This window comes from Miniopterus schreibersii (genome assembly GCF_964146895.1).
Source record: "Miniopterus schreibersii genome assembly, chromosome: 5".
Classification (NCBI taxonomy): Eukaryota; Metazoa; Chordata; class Mammalia; order Chiroptera; family Miniopteridae; genus Miniopterus; species Miniopterus schreibersii.
The window spans coordinates 28,918,670-28,941,049 of record NC_138106.1 but is presented as its reverse complement, the minus strand read 5'-3'; the positions used below and the strand labels follow the sequence as shown (position 1 = coordinate 28,941,049).

The 22,380-nt window shown below is 37.9% G+C and overlaps 1 protein-coding gene across 9 annotated transcripts in view; it reads right to left on the bottom strand.

Moving 5' to 3' along the window:
* The window catches only part of NLGN1 (neuroligin 1), a 710,817-nt gene that overhangs the window by 562,954 nt on the left and 125,483 nt on the right, over nucleotides 1-22,380 (bottom strand). For 8 of the 9 annotated variants that reach the window (XM_081138375.1, XM_081138371.1, XM_081138369.1 and 5 more), the window contains exon 2: nucleotides 7,873-8,677. In XM_081138375.1, coding sequence (XP_080994501.1) covers nucleotides 7,873-8,365 — 493 coding nt within the window. In that variant the 5' untranslated portion in view covers nucleotides 8,366-8,677. Of the gene's footprint in view, nucleotides 1-7,872; nucleotides 8,678-11,741; nucleotides 11,877-22,380 lie in introns of those variants that run through there. The other variant, XM_081138374.1, reaches the window with a different exon arrangement.

Genomic DNA, 22,380 nt, shown 5'->3' with positions numbered 1-22,380 from the left:
TTGTTATCCCTCATTAAATCATGTCCAACTAGAACCTCAGAATTTGATAAAATTGTGTTAGCCCCAAATTCATATGTTTATGTCCTAACCATGAGGACCTCAGAATGTGATCTTAATTAGAATTAGGGTGTTTAAAGATATAATTAGTTAAAATGAGGTCATTAGGGTGGGCCCTAACCCAATATGATCGATATCCTTATAAAAAGGGGAATTTGAACACAGAATACACCCAGGGAGAATGCCATGTGAAGAGCCATGGGGGGAAGATAGCCAAGGAGAGAGACCTAGGACAGATTCTTCCTCACAGCCCTCAAAGGAACCAACCCTACTGACACTTTGATCTCAGACTTCCAACCTCCAAAACTATGAGACAAACATTTTCTGCTGTTTAAGCCACGTAGTTTGTGTTGTTTTATCATGGAATCCCTACGTAAGTAATACGGTGACCTTATTTAGAAATAGGGCTTTGAAAATGTAATTAAGATGAGGTTATTCTGGATCAGGATGGACCATAAATCCCATATCTGGTGTCCTCATAAGAAAGTCATATAAAGACACAGAGACACTGGGAGACACACAGAAAAGAAATCCATATGACAACAGAGGTAGAGACTGAAGTGATTCAACTACAAGCCGAGAACAGCCAAGGACTGTTGGCAACCACCAGGAGCTAGGAGAGAGGCAGGGAGATTCTCCTCCTTCAAAGTCTCCAGAAAGAACCAACCCTGCCAACTCCTTGATTTTGGACTTCTCCATCCCAGAACTGTGAGAGAATTAATCTCTGCCTTTTTAAGCCACACAGTTTGTGGCAATTTGTTACAGCAGCCCTAAGAAACCAATATAGGACATTATATAAAGTTCTCTGTCTACTTATAAAGAGCTATGTAAAGATTTATGATTAAAAATTATGCTTCCACATCTAGTCCAGAGTTTAAGATTATCAAATCCAGAATGGATTTATATTTATACACTCATGTGATTTTTTAAATATTATTTTTCAATTACAGTTGACATTCAATATTATATTAGTTTCAGATGTACATGCAGTGGTTACACATTTATATAACTTACACAGTGTTCCCCCTGATAAGTTCAGTACCCATCTGGCACCGTACATAGTTATTACAATATTATTGACTGTATTCCCTATGCTGGGCTTTATATCTTGTGACTATTTTTTAACTGCCAATTTGTACTTCTTAATCACCACAACCTTTTCCACCCGGCCCCCCAATCTCTTTCCACACTAGAGTGATCTTTGAAGTTGGTCATTTCCTAAACTGCTTTAGCATGTACAACAGAGAGAGAAAGAGTATTTATAGGAGAAATAGTAAAGTACAAAAAGCATCAACAAAATCTGTAATGGTAAGTCACACAGAAGTGAATTAAAGCAAAGACTGCATCATAATTATTAAGCTAATAGTATGTTCCATAAGAGAAAACCATGCATGAAGAAAATGTGTCCTTACACTGGGTAGCAGAAAGGAAAGCAGTTTCTACAAAGGATTCATTTTGTGGATTCATTCTTTTTGCTGATGGCATAAGTCTTAAACGTTTTCAACTTCAACCCCAGTTTCCATAAGTTTCTAAAAGTATTTATTCTCTGGAAAAATTGAGCTAGACAAGTATAACGGTCTTTTAATCATCTGCTTCAGGAGGCTCTCTGCCTGCCAGCAAACAATGGAACAACTGATGCTGTTCTTTCAAAACTTCACAGCCTTTTAGGTCGACTTCGTTTCAGAGTTCCAGCTTAAACTGTTTAGCTTTCAGGTGACTTAACCACATCTGTCCAGGGCTACTAGTACAGATATGAAGCAAAATCTCTGCTTTATCTGGTTTCCCATTGATCTTCAAACCCCAAATAAACCAGAGGTGATTTTTCTATTAGCAAATTGGCCACCACTTTCTGTGTGACCTGGAATCCCATATAAACAGTTGCCCGTTGGTTATTTGTTGTCCCCTCTGTTCTAAAATAATCTCCTCAAAGAAAATACAGATGGTCATCAACAAATTATGTATCTTTGGGCAAGATACTTCACTCTTCAGTCTTCCATCTCTACATTTGTAAAGTGGGAATAAAAACCTCCTAGGTTGCTGTGGCATTGAGTAAATTAATAAGGCTAAATGTCTAGAACACATTAAGAGCTCACCAGTTTTAATTCTATCTCTATGTCCCTTAATACTACACATCAAACAACTAAAATAGAAGCATTTGCTTATACTGATGGACTCTTCCTTGCTACGTGTTCATTTAAATTCCCTACCTATGCTGCATTTAATCCAAAACCTCCAATTCTGTACTATCACCCATCTCTTTCGCTAAAGGTATTATTCTAGCAGTCTACCATCTTTTGCCTATATTTTAAATTCTTCCCTTCCTACTATAGACAAACATTTCTTTATTTCTTCTGTCTTAACCAGCCTATATCAACAGAAACAACCTCTATTGTTCTTGTGCTCTTATTTTTTCTGCTCCTTTTTATAGAAAAAATCCTTAAAATAGCTGTATTTATGCTCAGGGACTCCAAATCTTCTCTTATTCTCTCTTAGACCCACCCCAGTGTGTCAAACCCAGAGCACCCCACAAAAGTTCATCTGGCAGAGTTGATCACTGTGTTTATTTTGATGAATTTTCTTTACAACTTCTAGGACAAGAAAAAATATATTAGTTTTCCCACATCAAAATATAACACTTCCCCTGTCTCCACTGTCTTTCCTTCTCTTCTGCCAAGCCTCTTCATGTTGGGATGTCCCACGGCTTAGTCTTAGGTGTCTTTATTTTGTCTCTGTTTTTATGCAACTCCTTTCATTCTCATGTAGCCTCATGACTTTAAATCTTTAACTTCTATATCACAATGACTCTCAAATTTATATCTCCACATAGATCTCACTCCTGAACTTCAAACGGGTTGCTTGATGTCTACAATTGGATGTCTAAGAGTTACCTGAATTTTAACATGCCTGAAACTAAACATCATCTTTCTAATGTGCCTCCCCCTATCATTCTAATTCCCATTTTTTCTATCTTAATTGATAGCAAATATGTTATTGTAGGCACTCAATCTACTGTTTCTACATCAGCCAAAATGGTCTCTTTAATATAAAATAAGATCAGCTGAAGCTCACGGCCTCTCTTTTCCTACACTTTCCAGACATGCTATCCTACAAGGGAGATTCTCACCTCAATGCCTTCACACTCACTCTTTCCCCAGACACCCACTTCATCTCCTTCCCAATGAGGACGATACTGACTATTGTATTTAAAATTACCTTCACCCTCCACACCAGCACTCTTGAGCCTCCATACTTTGTTTTTTTCCCATCTTCTTACACTTTTTAAATTTAGTTGTTCATGGTCTATGTCTGTCTCTACACACTAGGATGTCAGCTCCAGGAGGGCAAGAATTTTTTTGGTTTTGTTTTCATTCGTTTGTTTGTTTCTGTGATGTATCTCTGGGATCTACAGCAGCAATCTAATTGGCACAGAGTAAGGACTAAATAAATATCTGTTAAATAAATAAGTTATATATATATAAGCAAGGAGGAAGAGTATTCTGGAATATAATCTCCTTTTAAAGTCCTAAACACAGTGACAGTGATAGAAATCATTGTTGTACATATTATGGGGAAATCAGTCTCTGCTCAACAAACGACCAAATAAACCTTAAATCTGTGGAAAAGGCTTTTGAATGAATTCAATATTATCTCAGGTAAAGGCTACTAAACATAGCATATAAAGGTAAAATACTTATGAAAATCAGGAACAAAATGCTCAATGAGTCAGGAATTGTACCAGAGTCATTCATAGAGATTCTTATTTTCTGTACAATAAAATTGGTGTCAACAACAACAACAAAAAGCCACAGTTTCTTGCCACTGCAAAAATAAAAATTAATTCTGTATTCATCTTAAAACAACTATAAAAATAATAAAGTTTAGAGAAATTCGAAGTTACACAGCTCTAGGGTATCCACAAGCCCATCGCTGTGTCTGTGGATTGTCTGAGTCTCTTGTTCCCCCCTCTCATGTCGGCTGCCTCATATCTGACCATTGTCCCATTTGTTGGCAACTCTCACAAGAGAGCAAACTAGAGTAACAAAATTAGACATAAACAAATTAAAGTTATTCCTGATAGCAGCCATGAGACTATGCTGAGATCTTGGTCTAGACAGTGGGGGGAAAAAAAAAATGTGTACTATTTAAAAGTGTTTGCTCGAAAGAGTACAGGAAATATTTTCTGGAAATCAGTTGCTAACATTGGTTGGCCCAATTTAATTGAGGTGAGCATTACATTTGTCTTAAATAGAGTTAACCAATAGAATAAAAAGAATTCACAATATATTTAAATGTGCAAAAGAAGGAAAAAAGGGAGGGTAAGAGGGTAAAGAGAAGCAAGCCTCTGCTATAGAAATTATCTACTGGAAGAAATGTAACATACTGGAAGTGCATCTACCATAAGCAAGAACTAGGGCCAAATCCGACTCTACTTAGCAGTAGAAACTAGGTCAAAACACATAGCTCATAACCTACTTTCTTATTTGTTTAAGAAAAATAGAAATAAACTTTTCTCATAGTTTTTGTAATAAATGATGTCTGTCCTCCAGTTCCAAATTCCAGCTTCCACCACGTGTGATCAGCCTCTCTGGCCAAGGGTTGGCAGTCATCTCATTTCAGCCTCATCTTTTCTTGCAATTTTATGAAGATAAAACCCTGAAGAAATATCTGGAGAGTAATTAACATATGGCTAAAACTATCATGGGAAATATAAAAAGATCGATTAGAAAGTACAACTGGGGCTTGTTTTAAACCAAAGTCAGCCTATTGGTAAAAAATGCGTTTTCTTCAATTGCAAAAATATATATATATATGTTATTAAAGCTTTAATTTAAAACTATAGCAAGACATCTTTAGGAGAGAAAAGAAGAGTTTCTTCCCTCTGTAAAGACTAAAGTGCAAAAAAAAAAAAAAATGCTTTGTTCTTTGTAAATGCAGTTAGTTGAATGTAAGTTCTATGGGAAGACGGATCTTTGTTTCATTCATTACTAAACCCCTTGAATGGTGCATGAAGTTTCAAATAAGCAATTAAGAAATAGTTTTGAATGAATAGAGTATGCACAGATTACCATGCACTTGGCACAAGGGTAGGGTCCATCTGCCTCTGCAAGTGACCATATACAATTGAATAAATAACAACAAGAAAGAATTTTATTAGCACCTAGACAAAATGCAACATAACTATTCCTATAGTTTCTGAACCGTCATTTAAAACTCCTACAATTTTTTTGAAGAACTGCAATATATATATTACAAAGATAAAATATCTAATATTTTCTTGAACCAGGATACTATAATTTCTTAAAATGACCAGAATATAGACCCTCATGATAAAGAAGAAAAACAACAGTTAAAAGTTTAGAAAAAATTTTCTATTCCTCTGCTTAAGAGTCAAGCCTTAACCTTTAGCTTTGTTAAAAAAAACTATGTGGAAAATAAAATTTAAATTATTTGTTATTTAAATGTTGAGGTGGCATACAGACAGCCATAAGGAGGACTTATTGAATATTAATAAATACCAAAGTAAAATAATTTTTTAGAATGCTTACTATAAAAACACAATAGATGTGGACCATAAACACACAGACTAAAGTAGGCATCTATAGATTTTGTCCTCAGGCTAATTATAAATTAGTTTGAAAATTGCCAAAGTAAACAGCACAGCCTCCATGCCTCTTTGCCAAATCTCTTATAAAGCGGATAGAACCAGGGATCCAAAGAACAATGAAAAATAATTTTTTAATAAATCTATTCTCCTCTGAAGCTGTATGAGAAGAAAGGTCACTTTCTCACTTACTAGCTTATATTTTGGTACCCCTTGTTTTTTTATTGTTGATATTTGTATGTATTATGCTCTATTTATGCATTCTTCAACAACATCTTTATTTATGGCTTTGTGAATCAACATCTTTGTGATAAGAAGTGAAAGTCACTTAGTTAATTATACATGCTTAATAAGCTGCTAATAATAACCACCAGTATTATACATTCGTTGAAGAGATGTAAATTACTGCAGTGTTTCTCATTTGAGGAGAAACAAGAGACTTTGTTTTAGTCGTTTAAAACACCCTTCTTTGTTGCCCCCATAGCCACCTTCTTAAGTATACTGCAATTTTAACCTAAACCATGGTATCAATAATAAAATAAAACTTGAACCCCACTGTACCAGTATGAACAAAGACATAACAACAAAAACAAATCCAAACAAATTTCAATTCAATGCAAATACTGCTGATCTGAAGTCAAGAATTGTGTTATATGAAGTTTCTGCCATATTATGTGGTCCCAGTAAAATAGAACAGTTTAGTCACCGCCCACCCCACAAGGGTTTTGTAATGAAATCTGACTTGGTCCAGCCAGGAGATCAGAAGTGCATAGAGAGATCGCACGCACAGTGCTAGAATATTAATATGATTTCTGTATGAAGACTGGAAAGTCTACAAAGTTATGAAGAGGGTCAAAATAACACTTAGATGATTTGCTGCTCCAGAAAATCATACTGTCTTATGAGGGATTTACTGGATGTTATATAAAAATGAAGTGTGGACGAGCTACATTCAGATGCAAGCCTGCAGCTGTCAGTGTCTACATTTGCTCAATCTGGCTAGAGGATGATTTGAAGGTTGATTTAATTGTAGCTTCTGAATCATGTTCTTCCCTATGTTTTAACATGTTTAACATAAATATAAAAATGTTAATTTCAAGACTGTAAACATTTAGTATAAAAATCTGCAAAATCTCATTCTCTTCTGGAAGAGTAACTAAAAATGAAAAGCCTGTCTTGGGGGAAAAATACATCACCTAATAATAGTAAGTGCCCAATAGTTATGCCAAATTTACCTTACATGAGAAAGTTCATGGGGTTTTCAGAGGGAGCTAAGAATAAACAAAGAAAAAACCAAGTCTGTGACTGGATTTATCAATATTAAGAGGAACAGAAATGTCTAGCTGTAGAAAAGGGTTCAGAGATCAGAAGTAGACCAGATGGAAGAGAGCATCATTTGGGTTCTTGAGGAAGCTGAATGCCCTAAGTATCGTTTCCTCGATACAGCTACTCAAAGCCCACATTCGACGCCTGTGGCTGCTACAGCACCAGGACGCAAGGCATCACCAATGAGCCTGGCCCATGTCATCCCCGCAGCTAGGAGTCCCCTGAACTTAAGCATCTTTCTCGTCTTGACGCTTCATTCAGGCCCACACACCACCTAACCATTCACTTCCCAGCATCAGCCAAGCATCCTGAGGGGCAATGTCTTGTTCTTCCTCTGCGAGCTTGTTCCCCACTTTTTATTTCCACTTTTATACATACCTCCTTTTCTACATATTTTCTTGCCGGGTTTTCTGGCACATTCCTTGGATATTCTTTTTACTGAAAAATGAATAGAAGACTAGAAAATAACATGGCGCTCCATCACAGACCGCCGTAGCATGCAAGCCACTGTCTAGCTGAATACACTCCTGAGTTTACTGAGTGCCACAGATCCCCAATTTGTTGAGCCTGCACATGCAATGGAGAAATGTTGATGCATCTTCTCAGAAGTCATTCGGTAGGAAATGGAAATTAGGAACCCATTTCTACCTAAATATACGTGCTGCGGAGGAAAGAAAATGAGTAGGCATAGGGGAAAAATAGAAACAGGTACACCAACACACGTCAACAGAAAGAGCAGCATGCACGCATGTAAAATATGTGTACATGCCAACAGGAAAAGCCATGCATGCTACCAGTACACGTGAATTAATATTGTTAAAGCTTAGAATAGAAAAGAAAAAATTAAATGTATCTCCCTGGTGTTTTTTTTCCTGCAGTAAACTCACCATCCTCCGTTGGGACATATATGTTTAAATACAGGCAGTCTTCGCTCTGGTCTTGTACATATGATGAAACCACATCCAAGTTATTAGTAAACCACACAGGAAGCATGACTTCTGGCAATCTGCCATCGATGATATTCTGGGGACACACGGGAGCAAACTGAGTGGCATTCCTGATATCTGACCAGGGAGACGGGGGTTCTGGAGGCTGAAAGCGATGTTCCCCCGTTGGCGGTGCTGCATATGGAACCCCAAGAAACTGGATAACAGGCCCCAAAATTTCATTATTGAGTTCTTTCTTAATCCCTCTTATCTTGCCGAAGTTGGTAGTCACCAGTGGATCTGCATCATCCAATTTTTGGGAGAGTACGTGGGCAGCCTGAAGCAAACACGCCAACACACAGAGAGTGAATGAGGCGCCCAGCCCCCTGTGTAACAAGCACGCCATTGCTGCTCTCCAAACATAACCCGGCCACGTGCATCTGGGCAGTGCCATGGTCCCACATTAGTTGTCTAGTTGTCTGGTTACAGTGAGGCAAAAGTATTTGTATCCACTTGAGAAAGGTGTTATAATACACGTCCTGTTTCTCAAGAGTGAACTTGTCGAGAAAAGCTCAGAAAGCTCTTCCTGCAGCCAGTATCTCCCATTGATTTCACGTGTATTGAAGTAGCATCTTCAATCATCGCTTTTTATCAGACCATATCCTATTGACCACTCTGTTTTCCATAGTAGCAATGTGGTGAGAGAGGCCATTAACTGTAGATTTCCCTCTTATAAATCAACTCCAGTTGGCTGCAGGTCTCTATCCTAGAGAAAATGAAAATAAATCATTAGTATAAACAAGCTAAAATAGACAAAGTGATAACTAGATGTTTTACAAGCTCCAGGAAACATTAATAGTGGCTAGAGTCAAGGAAGTCAAATACTACTATGGGAAAATGTTGGTTTGACATGACATGACAAATGAAAACCTATTAGATTGAGAAACTTGCCTGCCAACTTTATATACTTTTAAGTGGAAGCAGGTCTTGTCAAAACATAGTTTCAAGAGCATTTTTAAAATAAAAGTTGTGTGTGAAATTTCCCCTCTATTAATAGTCTTCAGTCACTTCCACAAACCACACAATTAATCAGCAAACATGCTCAAAATTAAAATTCAATATCAGAAAACCTTTTTAAAAAATAAATATTGGTAAAGAATTAGTATAACATAAACAAAATCTGCAATTGTATATATTAAAGGACAAACCAACAAAAAGCAGTCCGTAACCCCATGCTATATAGAAAAAAGCAAAACTAATGTTATAACAAGAAAACTACTATTTGCTGAAGTACAACCATTTAAGTACAACTACCTAATAACATAACCTCCTTGTTGTTTCTCAAAAGTCTGCCTAAAATCATTAGCTACAGGTCCCTCACCTTAAATTAAGCTTAAGAAATTTAAAAGACAAAATCGCTTTAGACACAATTTGAAAAACAAACAGAAGTTGGCATCATGTTTTTTGCAGACAGTTTTTTTTTATCATCTAGCTATACAGTTTGGATATCAATAAATTTGCAAGGTGAAGATTAATTTCTCAGTCAAAGTCAATATATTTTAAATTACAAATTTTGTTCTCACTATCTGTTAGAAATCAAAGCAAGAATACAAAAAAGGAGACTGCTCGGTAATTTAAAAGAACAATCATACCTAATCATCGCATCTTGCATATTAACACTGATCAAACATGGAAGGCTGTTTACCCAGTTCAACTTAAAATGCATCAGAATAAAATGTAACTTTCAGTGCAGTGCAATTCACAGTGTGGTCTTACATTAACTGCAAAACAGCACTCGCCTCGGCAAATCTGTCTTTTCTTATTCGAGCCACCTTTTAAGGAGCTTACTTTGAAAATAATAGTGTTGAAATGTATTACAGATGCTTCTGTCACATTAGGGAAGGATTCTTGGAGAAGTGCTGCTCTGGCAGTGAGGCTGCCCTGACTCTGTGTTATGGAAAAGGGCACCGTAAAAACCACAGAGGTCAGCAAGAGATTCGGTTCAGGCCTAGTGTTCCCTGAGCTCTGAACAATCCATCACAGAAGGCAATAAGGAGATAAATATCTTCCTTCACAAATACTTCTTTCTGTGTTAATTCGCATACCTTTGCTTTGAAAGCGAATTAACGTACAAAAGACGGGCTTAGACCCACCCCACTCCTGCCCCAGAACTCCAGCACCTAAGGGAGATTTAGCCACACAAACCCACTTCTGTGTGGAGTATATTATGCTGCTTCTTGTGCACAGTCCGGGTGGGCCACAGCATGGCTGAGTTTTTCCTAGTAACATTTTGGTGTTAAAAAGCACCCTTTTAATACCTCAAATAAAGAAGCCATGGTGAGGCCCTAAAAGTCTGTCACTATTTTTTTATTCAGCCTAATTTTCAAGTACAATAAATTTCCAAAAGTTCCTCTTTACACACTTGGTATTTCATTAATAATAAAAAGTATTTGTTTGGTTATTAACAAAATAACACTTCTTTATCTATTTATAAATCTTTAACTGTGTTAAAAATAAAGGGGCTCTTGTTTCCCACTGATGTTCTTCTTAACACAAATTGTGAAGGATTCGAATTCTGCGTGCCACGGTGAATTTTCCAATTCTAAGAATATTTAGCTCCTGAGGTTACAAAATGATCCCATTTCTCATGTGCTCAGTGTATGGAGAACTATAATGTTGACTCCAAAATTTTTTCATAAATTGCTATTATAATAATAACAGTCATCCAAGTCTAATGTGCAAATATGGCTTATTTAAATAACTAAAATTAAAAATATATAGTGGTTTCCCCCCCCCATTTATTGGTGCTTCCTTAGTATATACCAAACCCTTGGCTTTTGTGCCTTTACATCTCATTTACAACAACCTAGAATATGTGTTCAACAGTTATCCCCTTTTTACTCATGAGGAACCATGAGACCCTTGGCCAGGGTCTCTCAGCTGATTAGCTGATCAATAGTAGATCCAGGAGCCCAGTGGCATATGACAGAAAGGCCATCCTCTTGATCACTGTATATGATATAGTTTTTTACTCTACTATTAGCACTTGAAAAAACTGACCCTAGTACATTTTAAATTGAATTGTATGAGTATTTTGTGTTCCTTCAGAAGATAGAGTCTAGGTAAATACTCTGACAATTTCACAGAAACAGAGAAATTTAAGTTCTTATTAAAAGTTTAGATTTAATTATGTTACTTTTTTACTTTTTTAACTTTACAGTGAATGCAGTGATGGACTGTATATGTTAAAATAACTGAATTGGTAAGAACAACAACAAAATCCCTACTTCATAATAGCCTAAATGTTCACTAATAGATCTTGATAAATTAATTATGATATATTCACAAATTGGAATTCTGTACTTCAGTGAAAATAGAGGACCTCAACCTAAATATATCAACATAGATAAATATCAAAAAATTTTAATAAAGCAAGTTGCAGAAGATTAGGTACACTAAAATGCTATTAAATAAAGCTTAAAATAAGTAAAGAAATACCATATATTATTCACAGGTATATAAATATGTATTAACAAGATATTTGTCATCCCTGGGTAAGGAGGAAAGAGGCTAAAATTAGTTTTAGCTATTAATTAATTAATTCACATAATTAATTAATTGGCACCTAAGATGGATAACCTGTGGTGAGGCCTTAAGAACCAGAAATTAATTAAGTTTTACATATCTTAGTGTTTGATAGTGTTGGGCCATAACACACACACATACACACACACATGCACACCTTTGTTATGGAATTCTCTGTATTTCCCTGTATGTTTGGAAAGTTTTGAAATAGATATATTAAAATAACAAGGTCGGGAAAGCCTTACTCAGCAGAGCAGGCAAGTAGATGAGCCCATTAATCCACACAGGAATCACTTCATCTGATTTTGAAGTTAGTGGAGAAACTAGCTCAGGAATTCCTCCATTATTTCTCCCTTTGGGTTAAAGCACGTGTTGTCACACTGAGGAATAAAATAAAAAACACTTAAAAATACATAAATGGGAATATATTATGGCACTTGCATTAATTTATCATAACTGGTTTATCAACTAGTTTGTTCCTGAAAGACCCAGACCAAAGTGATGATTACAGAGGGAGGAGAGAGAACTGTCTGGGACATTAGATAATCACAGTGGGTGGCCACATTCATCAATCTTTCATTCCATCAACAAACATTCATTGGGTATCTGCACAGTATAAGCTTTTGTGCTAAATGTTATTTAAATTTAAAGACAAGTACAATCCAGTCACTGCTCCCAAATACCTACAATATTATAAAGGAATAAGTCACATAAAAATGGCTCTAATGCAGGTTGGAAGGCGACAGGTATTCAATAAATACATGATGGATGGGGAGGTGGAACCCAGCAGGAAGTCTCTGACTTCTAACTTTGCACATGTTGTTATGTGTTGTCTTTTTCATATCACCTGTTTTCTCCTACCTTGCTTTGTTTTTGTTTTTGTTTTATTGTTAAATCCAACTTCCCCTTCCCCCCAACACACACACTGAATATCTTATTCAAGGGCAAGGGCTTTGTGTGGTTGTTTGTTTGTTTTTTAAATAATATCTTTATATCCATCATTAAATCTATGTGAAAATCTTTCATGTAGTGCAGGCAAGTGTAAATCTCAGCTGACTTGGATTGACTGCATGCTAATCTCCAAGCTGTGTAGAGCCTGTCCAATTCAGTTGATTGGCAGTGTTCATCATAGTTATGTTCCATAAAGTCATTGCAAACAGTGAATTAGAAAACAAAGATCCATTGCCCCTAGGGAAACACACACACACACACATACACACACATACATACTTAACATAGTTACAAATCATAATCTTAAATCTTAAAACAATTTATCTTAGTAGATTCTATTTTATTTATTTTACAAAAGAGAAAACAAAGTTCTGATGTGTTAAGTGACTAGTCTGAGGCCAGTAATGGGCCAGAGTTGGGACTCAAACCCCCTCCAACTGGCCAAGAGCTGGAGTTTCTAGCAGTCCACTGCACTACCTCTCTACCACCCCATCCTCTGCTCGACTTTGTGTGAGAGCCGAAACAAGCAGGCAGAGTATCACCTTGCTCAACCTCAGTTGGAAACGTGCTCACAGGGCAATTCCAATTTTGTACTGCTTTGCTCATGTCTGTGAATGACTGTGAAAGCACCATGAATATTGATTTTGGGGTTACAAATAAATTTTAGTGAACAGGCAAACTTGAAAATACAGATCCAGGAATAATGAAGACTGACTGTATTAACTAAAGCTAAATAATGTTTTGTACATATGAGTTTATGGGTTGTTTTGAGTTCAGAATCTATCAGCCTGCCAACAGTGCTTAGTAATAATATTTGATTTAAGGATTAGATTTAGTAACAATAATTTAATAGTACTTGCATTTAATAATAGCTGGTTTCAGTGGAGTGTGGTGATTTCCAATGGCCCAGTCTAGCTATGTAACTAGAATGTGCCTGTGTGACCAGCTCACTGTAAGAAAACCTGACCACCAACGGATTCTGGGCTTTCTATACCAATATGTTTCACATGCACACTGCCACCTGGAGACAAGGGGTATCCTGTGTGATCCAGCACTGGAAGAATAAAGCCTGAGTCTGAGATTTCCAGACCCCATTCAACACATATCACCCTTCTCCTGCTGTTGCCATATTGTAGTCTCTGCTGGTAATAAAGCTGTCCAATGAGCATAAACTATCGGAGTCCTGTGAGTCTTTTCAGTAACTGAACACTTAAGTAACTAATGTGCAAGTAATTCACATAGTAAGCACTTTAAAATGGGATGAATAAGTAAATGAATGCAACCCCACAAACTGTTCATCTTTAAAAGAAGAGACAGGTCTACCTTGAGTTAGTAGATTAGGAAAGAGTTCATGAATCAGGGGCAATTCAAGCTGGGCCTCAAAGAATAAATAGGATTGGAACAAACACTGATGCTCATGGAAGAGATTCCAGGCAGAGGGCACATTCTAGAAACAGTAGAAAGGATGCTTAGTGGACCCTGTGCTGCTCAACCTATGTGCTAGCTCACATTCCAATGACTGGTCATCCACACCACTGTAGAAATGCCTGACCTTCTTGCCTTGGTGCGTACCAACTTCAAAGGGCCATCCCTGCCCCAAGGCTCCCTGTGGAAAAGGCAGAGGGAGGAGTTGGTTGTGTTTTTCTTGCTCCCTCCCAGGTATTTTGTCCAATGTCATGCCCCAGTAAACTTCCAGCTGGCAAACTTCCATCTCAGAGACTTTATATTTTCCCTGGGAAATCTAACCTACAACAGAAGGGAAAGAAGCAGCTACATTTGAGGAGGGTACAGTTTAGTTTGGCCAGAATACAGAATAAATGAGGTTCAGCATTGAATGAGACAGGAAAGTCAGGTTACAGCCAAATCAAGCAAGCACTTCATTAAAAGGCTAAAGAGTTTGGATTTTATTCACTGAATGATGAAAAGCCATTACATATTCCTAGCAGGGGAAGGGAATTATTAAATTAATTCACACAAAAATTAAACTGGCAGTACTGTGGAGCAGGGATCTCCAAAGCAGTGTGCTCACATGCCATCAGAAGATGACCAGATGAGGAAAGGAGACTAAACCAATGAACTTCTATATATCATAATATTTTACATAAAGCAAAAAGAGAAAGAAATTAAGCTTTGCTAATATGAATATATGGTTTCACATCGGTGCCTTCACATGGTTGTGTGATGCAGACAGCACTGGAGATGTTCTTGGGAAGATGTGAAATTCTATAATGTCGTAGGTTTGCCAGCAGTGGCATTTTATTGTTGTTATGGCTCTTTTTCAATGTTTAGGGATATAGTAGGGTTACATCACTGGATAGGTGGATTTATACATTTTCATCATCTTTTAAGGTCACCTTCACAAAAAGAACTACTGGATTGTTTTCCCCACAAGATAAATGTTGATTAAAGGAAATGCTACTAATACAATCATAAGAAAAAAGAAACAAGGAAAAATGAAACTTCTACATTTAGCACAAGCTCTTCTTCAGCTACACTGCAAGACAGAAAAGAAAGTCTATTTAATCACATATAATAACTCAGACAAAAATCTTTAAAAGTGTGAGGACAGACAGGGGTTTGTGGCTCTGGAGAGAGTTGAAGGAACAGCCATCAGGATCCCTGAGCTGAGTTCCTCTCCCACACCACAGATGCCGTATTTCTTGGGTGGTGCACTTTCCTACAAATAGCATCAGCCTGGTGAAAAGCAATTGTCCCAACCTCCAGACACCCGGACGCCTCACCCTGAGGAGTTTGTGCTCTGCTGAGGAGTCAGCTGCTAGGCAGAGGTGTAGAAGTCTGGGAAGACTCAGGGAGTACCAGTGACTAAGTTGTGTGGCCTTGGGGTGGGGACCATTCCCTCCACTTTCCCATGAACCTGACTTGTGCCTCCCCCTTACCACAGACCCCCTAGCCCCATTCTCCAAGCTCCCGGTGATCCACCCTCCCGAATTTGGTGGTTATGCCACCCAAGGGACATCCACTAGCTGCATCCACCCAACTCCTGGCTGCCCCATCCTGTTGTAATTGAACTCGGGCAAAATGTGGGACAGACTGCGTTGTGTGGCTCTAGAACCGGGAACGTTTTTCCCTCACACCAGACTGGTGCAGAGCCCTCCCTTCAGACAGCCAAATCTCGCTCTGTTTGGGTGTGATAAACTCTGCTGACCTCACCCTGATGATATCCTGAGACTGCCCAACAACAAAGGTATGCAAGCACCCAGAGGGTGGCAGCTAAACTTTGTATACACTGGGACATTTGCTGAGTGGCTTCAAACCCAGCAGTGGCACAGAGTTTGAACCCGTATAGATCTGATAGACGCCAGTCACCCCACCTAGTGACTCACTGAGAACCTACCTAATGCAACTCAAGCATTGCCAAAGCCCTTTCAGTGACTGAGCCTAATAGGCAACTGACAGGTAAAGGCAGGTGGAGGAAGAACTTGGGGTGCCATATATGACAAATCCATAGCCAACATCGTACTCAATGGACAAAAACTAAAAGCTTTTCCCTTGGGGTGGGAACAAGGCAAGGATGTCTGCTTTCACCACTCTTATTCAACATAGTACTGGAAGTCGTAGCTACAGCGGTAAGACAAGAAGAAATAAAAGGCATCCAAACTGGAAAGAAAGAAGTAAAACTGTCATTATTTGCAGATGACATGATACTATATAGAGAGAAACAGAAGATTCCACCAAAAAACTACTAGAACTGATAAATGAATTCAGTAAAGGAGCAAGATAAAAATAAATATCCAGAAATCAGTTGCAATTTTACACACCAATAATGAACTATCAGAAAGGGAAACTAAGAAAACAATCCCATTCACTATTGCTTTAAAAAACCAACCACCTAGTGATAAATTTAACCAAGGATGTAAAAGATGTGTACTCCAAAATTTATAAGACACTGAAGAAAGAAACTGAAGAAGACACATATAAGTGGGAGCATATACCGAGTTCATGGATAAGAAGAATTAACATCATTAAAATGTCCATACTCCCCAAAGCAATCTATGGATTCAGTGCAATTCCTATCAAGATACCAATGGCATGTTTCAGAGAAATAGAATAAATATCTCAAAAATTTATATGGAACCACAAAAGACCCTGCAGAGTCACAGGAGCCTTGAGAAAGAAAAATAAAGTTGGAGGAATCACACTACATGGTATCAAACTATACTATAAAGCCCCAGTATTCAAAACAGCATGACACTGGCATAAAAACAGACACATAGCTCAATGGAACTGAATACGGAGCCCAGAAATAAACCTATACCCTTACGATCAATTAATATTTGACAAAAGAGGAAAGAACATACAGTGGGTTAAGAACAGTCTATTCAATAAATGACGTTGGAAAAAATGGACAGATACATGCAAAATAATTAAAACTAGACCACCTTCTTATACTACTTAAAAGGATAAATTCAAAATGGATTAGAGACTTAAATGTTTGACTAGAAGCCATAAAAATTGGAGAAGAAAAGATAGGCAATAAAATCTCAGACATTTCTCATAGCAATATTTTTTCTGATATATTTCCTCGGGCAAGGGAAACAAAAGAAAAATAAACAAATGAGACTACATCAAACGAAAAGATTTTTCACAGCAAAAGAAATAAAATAAAAGATAACCCACTGAATGGGACAACATATTTGCTAATGATACACCTGATAAGGGGTTAATGTCCAAAATATATAAAGAACTTAATTCAATACCAGAAAAACAAATAATCCAATTAAAAATGGGACAAAGGACCTGAATAAACACCTCTCCAAAGAGAACATACAGATGGCTAATAGATATGTAAAAAGATGCTCAATGTCACTAATCATCAGAGAAATGCAAATTAAAACCATAATGAGATAACACCTCACACCTGTCAGAATGGCTATCATCCACAAACAAGTGTTGACAAGGATTCGGAGAAAAGGGAACCCTAGTGCACTGTTGAGGGAAATGCAAATTGGTGCAGCCACTGTGGAAAACAGAAAGGAGTTACCTCAGAAAAATTAAAACTAAAACTGCCTTATGACCCAGGGATTCCACTTCCAGGAATATACCCAAGGAAACCCAAAAAACTCTACTTTGAAAGAATATATGCACCACTATGTTCATAAAGTATTATTTGCCATAGCCAAGATTTGAAAGCAGTCCAAGTGCCCTTCAGTCGGTTAGTGGGTAAAAGGTGTGGTACGTTTCCACAGTGGATTATTACTCAGCCATAAACAGGAAGGGAATCTTACCTTTGGGACAGCATGGACCGACCTGGAGAGGTTATGCTAAGTGAAATAAGCCAGTCAGAGAAAGACAGGTACCATATGAGCTCACTTATATGTGGAATCTAAGGAACAAAAAAATCTAGCAAACAAAATAGAAACAGACTCATAGATACAGAGAAGAGACTGACAGTTGTCAGAGGGGAAGAGGCTGGGGCCTGGGTGAAAAAGATGAAAGGATTAAACAAAAACAACAACTCATAGACACAGTCAGGAGAATGGGATCACCAGAAGGAAAGCGGGGGGGGAGGTAGAAGAGAGTAAAGGGGGGATAAATGGTGTTGGAAAGAAACTTGACTTGGGGTGGCGAACACACGATGCAATACACAGAGGATGTGTATAGAATTGTACACCTGAAACCTATATAATTTTATTAACCAATGTCATCCACTAAATCTAATTTTAAAATTGGGAGGGAAAAGACGATAACTTGAAATTTGGATTTACATTCATTTCATTACCTGTGAACTGTACCCTAAGGATCTCTATGTCTTAAGATATTAATGAATGATCAGGTATTTATGTACAGGTATATGTATATTTTTATACTTTTTATGGTTTGGTTATCAAAACCACAGGATTATATTATCACAAAGGTGTGAAAACCGTTACCTTAGTGAATGAATTAGTGATAAAAGAAACAAAAACAATTTTATGTTCATGTTCAATTTAAAGTACAGCTGAATGCATCCACATTCATGTGCAAATGACAACAAAAACAACTAATATTGGAGATCACCAACCGCTTGCCAAGCCCTGTCTAAAGCATGTGACCTGTTTCATGTCTTTAGTCCTTGCAACAAAGTTATAAGCCAAGAACTCTTGTTTGAGATGAGAAAAATGAGGCTTTAGGTGGTTAGAAACTTTCTTAAGGCCACAAAGCTACAAAAAGGCAGATCCAAGAAACAAACCTAACTCTGAAGAACATGTCCTGAACATTTGTAATGCTGACATTTTGCTTTGCTCCCCAGTGAGACTAAGTCAATGAATTCATACGCTCAGTTTGAGGGTCCGAGGAGAGTCAAACACACAGGACACCAATGGGAAGGAAATATTGCTGATCTGCTTGCTGGTATCATTTAATAGGCATATTTTGGAGTAGTTCCAAACAGTGTGGTATTGAGAGTTTTTCCAGCAACATTCTGCAACCCGAAGCAGGGAGTAAATGATAAAAGTTAGGACTGGGGATCAGCAAGGCAAGAATAGTAGAATTTCAAGAGCAAAGGTGAGCTAACTGCACCACCTCATTTAATTGTCTCTAAATACCATAAAATAGAGATCACGATCATCTCAGTGTAACAGATAATTAAATTGAAGATCTGAAACACAAAGCCACTGAAATAGTTTTCAATAAAACAAGAACACAGTTTTGTGAATGTATTGAATTCCAACAAATAGAAAGAGATAAGGCAGTTAGCGTACTCAGGTTTTCTGATTCTTCCTGATCCAGTTTTACACGATCTCAGGCATATGTGGAATCTAATAAACAAAATGGACTGAGGAACAAAATAGATCCAGAGACACAGAAGCATGGAACAGACTGAGGGATCTCAGAAGGAAGGCAGGGGTGGGGGAGTGGGTGGGGGAGATTAATCAAAGAACTTATATGCATAAATGCATAGCCCATGGACACCGACAATAGTGTGGGGAAGGCCTGGGGAGGGGCTCACGGATGCGAGGTGGAGGGGGGAAAAGGGATATCTGTAATACTTTCAACAATAAAGATAAATTTTAAAATAATAATAATAATTACAAAAAGAAAGAAAGAGATACGGCAGAAGAATTAGGAGACTCTGCAGATAAACCCTGACTCTTTCTCAGGTATGTCCAGAGCCTCCTTCTAGGATAAAAGGCAGGCAAGCCTCAGTAGCTTCCCAGTCACATCCCATTCCCTCTTCTGCAAAAGATAAAAGCAATTCTGCTTGCTCTTCTCCTTGGGCTACTTCCTCTCTAAATGAACCTGTCCCATCATGTGAGAAAATAAGAGAAAACAGAATGCTAAGGAGGAAAGGCAAACTAAAATTTGACAGTAGCAGGAGAAAAATTTTTACCAACTAAATATTTTAAAGAATATCCAGGGGGAAAAATCATGAGCACATAGCAGAGGTTATAGCTGGTAGCAATCTAAATTTTATGAAAAAAAGACAATACTAATGCAAGGCAGCACACAGCACTGGGAGCAATGGTCAGTGAATTGGGTCCAACTTGTTTACCAAGATCTTCCTTCCTGGCAAACACTCTTCCCAAAGTCAGTTTTTGCCTGGAGGGACCCCAGCTAACATCCCTCAAGGCCTGGCTCCAAGGTCAGTGCTTCCTTCCCTGGTTCTCCCAGCCACAAAAGAACTCCCCTCAGCTCTCAAAGCATGTGTCACCTTTGTGTAACTGAACCCATAGTAGTTTTTAATCATAGTAACTTATAACTCAGCTCCCTTCTTCATCCTTACATTATTTAGTGTGAAGCACTGGAGAAGCCAACATGAACAACATAGGAATAGTGCTAATTCTCATGAAAACAATGGTTCAATGGGGAAGACAAACTATGTATATCAACTACACAAATAACTATCTAGCCATAAGTGCTTCACCCAAAAAGATAATGCAGGGTACTCTGAGGGGAGACTTAATGAATCTGCAATGGGAAGGTGATCTTGAAGAAGCGATCTGTAAACTGGGCTCTGAAAGATGAGTAGGAGTTGGCAGGTAAGGACCAGAGGACAGAGTATGTCGAGTATGTCAGACTGAGGCAAAAAAAAAAAAAAAGACCAAAATGTTGTGAGGCCTGAGGCTTTCCAACAAAAAAGAGATTGGTGTGACCTGAGAGAAGGGTGGGGCAATGGGATGGAGAGAAGACAACTCAGGGATTTCTAGGCCACTTTAGGAATGTGAGATCATCTCCCAAGTCTGGGAAGAATTATAATCACAAAAATAACATGATCAGATTAGCCTTACTCTTCCAAAATAGAGGCTATCGCTTCTGAATTGTGGATTTTTAGTAACCATCCCCAGAACAATTCCTTACATTGCAGGTCATCGGAAAATATTTCTTGAATGAATAACCTATTTATTCATTACATTATTTTTCATCAATTAACCTTACCCTCAGATTTTTTAAAATCTATTTGTGATGACTGACCTCTGTGATGATGGCATTATCTTAATTAGAACTGAAGCAAGAGGGGATGAAACAGAAAACAGGTGGAAACAAATTAAAGTACACTGAAAGTCCTCGAGCGGGGGGATGACCATATAGACTGGTAGCTAATTCCATTATTGTTTGGCAAAAAATAAGATTCTGAGATGCTATGGCAGCTTTTCTGAGGACACAAAGGAAAAAAGATTAAAGTCATAACCTTTCCTTTTACATTCCACAACAGAATTTCTACTATGACCATCATCACAACTAATGGCTAAATATTAGAGTGTTTGTTTGTTTTCTTTTCAGGGAGCAGCTGAAACAATCCATTTAACTCTTTTTAAAAAATATATATATATGTTCTTATTGATTTCAGAGAGAGGAAGGAAGAAGGAGAGAGATAGAAACATCAACAATGAGAGAGGGTCATTGATCAGCTGCCTCCTGCGCACCCCCCAAAGAGGATCGAACCCACAACTGGGGCATGTGCCTGACAGGGAATCGAACAGTGACCTCCTGGTCATGGGTCGGTCGACACTCAACCACCGAGTCACACTGACCGAGCCATTTAACATTTAAGTACATAAAATAAGTTTTACTTTCTGTTTATTCTTAATCTACTCTCAGATAGATTCTCCAAATACTAATTGTTAAATCTAGAATCTACTTGGAAGTGTTAACTTCCAAAAGATTAAGAAGGTGAAGTTGGGTGAGGGACAGGAATCAATAAGAGAGAAAGTTTAATTTTAATTTTTTTAAAAAAGCATGGGCAACAATTTTAATGTATATGGAAAACACTGCAGGATGCATCTTGAAAACCATTTGGCAACCCGGTGGTCCCCAGAAGGAAATGAAGACTCACCAAGAGCTTAGGAGAGACAGCCAGGTAGAGCTCATTACTTCTCTTGATGTTAACTGATGCTTTGGTCTGAAAGGGGCCACCTTAGGGTCACAAGTCATTGTTTCCAGAAGCAACTTAATTATGTCTGCCAGTGTCTTTATAGAGAAAATAGCACAACCTAACTGCAGTTCTATATTCTCAATGTACTACTGAAGCTTATTTTTGTTTGTAGTGAGTTGCTGGGCCTGGGAACAGTGGAGAATCACTGTTCCTGGTGCCCTGCTTAATTAAAGTCCTCTTTTAAAAAAAATCCCTTGTTGCCAGAGAATAGCTACAACTTTGGCAGAGGCAGTGCTAAGTTTCTCGGTATGGCCCTGTGCCAGGGTGTGCCAATCTTGACCCCTTGGAGGATGATTAGCAGAGACAGGGTAGTTAAACCTTTGTGTCCATTCACTCCCAGGCTTCTGCTGGAGTTGGCAAATACTATAGTGACTATTGTTTAAGAAGTAACTGTCTACTAGGAATTGGACTACGACCACCAACTCCTTTCACGCAAGGCACCAAACAATAATGCTGGCTTCCTGTCGCTCCTGACCTGGCTTAGAGCTCAACCAGTGCTCCAAAGGCTAAAGAATATTGCACTTGTAATCTTCGTCAGATAGCCCCACATCTTTTATCTC